The sequence below is a fragment of the Pollachius pollachius genome (assembly GCF_949987615.1).
Source record: "Pollachius pollachius genome assembly, contig: scaffold_603, whole genome shotgun sequence".
NCBI lineage: Eukaryota > Metazoa > Chordata > Actinopteri > Gadiformes > Gadidae > Pollachius > Pollachius pollachius.
This window is the reverse complement of record NW_027641401.1, coordinates 4,335-6,928: the sequence shown is the minus strand read 5'-3', so window position 1 is coordinate 6,928 and position 2,594 is coordinate 4,335. Positions and strand designations below refer to the sequence as shown.

At 71.5% G+C, this 2,594-nt stretch overlaps 1 protein-coding gene across 1 annotated transcript; it reads right to left on the bottom strand.

Moving 5' to 3' along the window:
- Window positions 1–209: 209 nt before the first annotated feature.
- Window positions 210–2,246, bottom strand: flrt1a (fibronectin leucine rich transmembrane protein 1a; the record flags this gene model as incomplete). The annotated part of the gene is made up of 1 exon (XM_079759271.1): window positions 210–2,246. One exon carries the CDS (start codon window positions 2,244–2,246, stop codon window positions 210–212), a length of 2,037 nt encoding a protein of 678 aa, XP_079615397.1.
- Between the last annotated feature and the right edge of the window lie 348 nt (window positions 2,247–2,594).

Below are 2,594 nucleotides of genomic sequence, written 5' to 3'. Positions count from 1 at the left end.
AACGTGCGGGCAGATCAGCGCAGGCCGCCGTTGGCTCCTGCGGGCTGCCCGCCCTCTGCCTCCCAGCCAATGAGGGAGAGGTCCCGGGGAGCAGGGGGGGTCAGGGCGGACCGGAGGACAAGGCACAGGAGGCTGCCTCACAGGAGCCCTGGAGGCAGACGTGGTCGCGCGTCGACGCAGTTCAGACGCAGCAGGCCCGCCCCGCTGCATCATGGGTAACAGTAGTCCGCGTCGGGCACGCCCCCGTCCCGGTAGCCCCGGGTGGTCCCGTAGCCCGGGTCGGGGGGGGGGCCGGTGGTCTTGAAGAGGCCGGAGCCGTTGGAGGGCGGGAAGATGGTGTGCACCACGTAGTCCCCGCAGGGGGGCTTGGTGGGCGGGGGCCGGCCCGCCGGCAGAGGCGTCATCTGGAAGCCGGGCCCTCGGATCTCCAGGATGGTGGTGTCCTTCTTGGTGCCCGACTCGATGTAGTCGCCGTAGCTCTTGCTCTTGCGCGAGCTGCTGCGCGTGTAGTGGTCGCGGGCCGACAGGTGGCCCTTCCGGCGGCCGAACCAGCAGAACGCCGCCAGCACCAGCGCCAGGAAGACCAGCGCCGTGGCCCCGCCCACGATCCCCGCCAGGGGCAGCGCCGCCCGCTGAGAGCCGTCGTCCTCGCCAGGGCCGCCGTCCGCCGGCGGGACCTCCGCCGTCTCCGCCTTGGCGCAGACCAGCGCCTCGTCCGGCTCCGCCTCCTCCGGGGCCCCGGGGCCCCTGGCCGCCCCCCCGGGGCCCCTGCCCTCGGGGCCCGGCACCAGGGGGGCCATGCAGATGATGTAGTCGGAGCGCGGCTGCAGGGCGGTCAGCAGGTACTCCCGCCGCTCGCCCCTCACCAGCGTCTCCGTGATGGAGCCCAGGGCGCCGGCCGCGCCGAGGCGGAGCCAGCTCAGCCGGAAGGAGGAGCTGGGCGTGGCCACGCTCCAGGTCACGCGGACGCTGCTGTGGGACAGCGGCTTGACGTTGAGCGCCAGGCTCCGCCCCACGCCGCTGCTGCCCAGGGTGTAGTCCAGCCCCGAGTCGGGCAGCCCCAGGCCGGGCCGCTTGGAGCGCAGCGTGAAGAGGGAGCCCTGGGGCGGGGACAGCGTGGTGGGGGCGTCGCCCCCCGCCCGGCTCCCCGCGGCCCGCACCGCCTCGCACTCCTCCATGGCCCCGCCCAGCTCCACCAGGGCCAGGTCGCGCGCCCGCTCCGGCCCGTGGCAGGTCAGGCCCCGCACGGTGACGGCGGCGCCGCGCGCCAGCAGCCAGTCGTAGAGCCAGCGCAGGTTGCAGCCGCAGTGCCAGGGGTTGCCCCGCAGCAGCAGCGTGGCCAGGCTGTCCAGGTCGCGGAACAGCCCCCGGGGCAGAGTGGTCAGGTTGTTCCCCGACAGGTCCAGCCGCTGCAGCCCCCGCATGCCCTCCAGGGAGCCGCGCGGCATGTGGGTCAGCGCGTTGTCCTGCAGGGACAGCCGCTGCAGGTGGGCGGTGGGCAGGTTGAGGGGCGGGGTCTGCAGGGAGTTGCGCACCAGGGACAGCTCCGTCAGGTTGGCCAGGCGGGCGAAGGTGTCGTCGGCGATGCGCTGGTTGGCCAGCAGGTTGCCGTCCAGCACCAGCGAGCGCAGCGAGGCCAGGCCGCGGAAGGCGTGCGTGGGGATGGTGGAGATGCGGTTGTCGTCCAGGCGGAGCTCCTCCAGCGAGGCGGGCAGGCCCGACGGGATGCTGGACAGGTGGTTACGGGACAGGAAGAGGAGGCGCAGGCGGGGGTTGTCGGCGAAGGCCTGGTCCTCGATGCTGACGGTGGAGATGGAGTTGTCGTCCAGGTGGAGCTTCTCCAGCAGCGGCATGCGGGCCAGGGCGCTGCGCGGAACCAACCGGATGTTGTTGTCCTGCAGGTGCAGCTCGCGCAGCGACGGGGGCAGGTGCACGGGGAAGTGGTCCAGCTCGTTGTCGTACAGGTACACCACCCGCACGGTGAGCTGGTTCTCCAGGGAGGGGGGCAGGCCGGCGTCCGTCACCTGGTTGTTCTGGAGGTACAGCACCGAGGCGTAGGCGGGCAGCGGCGGGATGGCGCTCAGCCCGCGGTCGTTGCAGTAGATGAAGTCCTCGTCGCAGCGGCACACGGCGGGGCAGACCGGGCCCAGGGCGGAGGGGGCGGCCCGCCGCCACAGCCCCGCCCACAACGCCAGGCAGAGCAGCAGCTGGCACGGCCGCCGCTCCCGCAGGCCCACGGTCGCCATGACGTCCAGCCTTAACGGCGGCGCTGTCCTCCACGCCCGCTTTGGGTCCTCGGATGTGGAATCGCTGTCCGGTCCGCCCTGAAACCAGAAGGAACCAGAAGGAACCGGATTAGCAGAAGTGGAGCAGGTCAGCCGTCGTTATGGTTACTGGGTGTGAGGATGTGCTAGCTGTGAGGATGCTACACACGTCAGACCCGAGGGTGAAGTGGGAACGGGACGAGGTTTCTAATCACAGCAGGATTAGCGCGGCGTCACGCTGGGCTAACGTGGCCGTAACAATGACTCCGGCGGGCGGCGAGGGACTGGGGTTCCGGGGTCATCAGTCAAACTATAACGGTTCACAGCCAA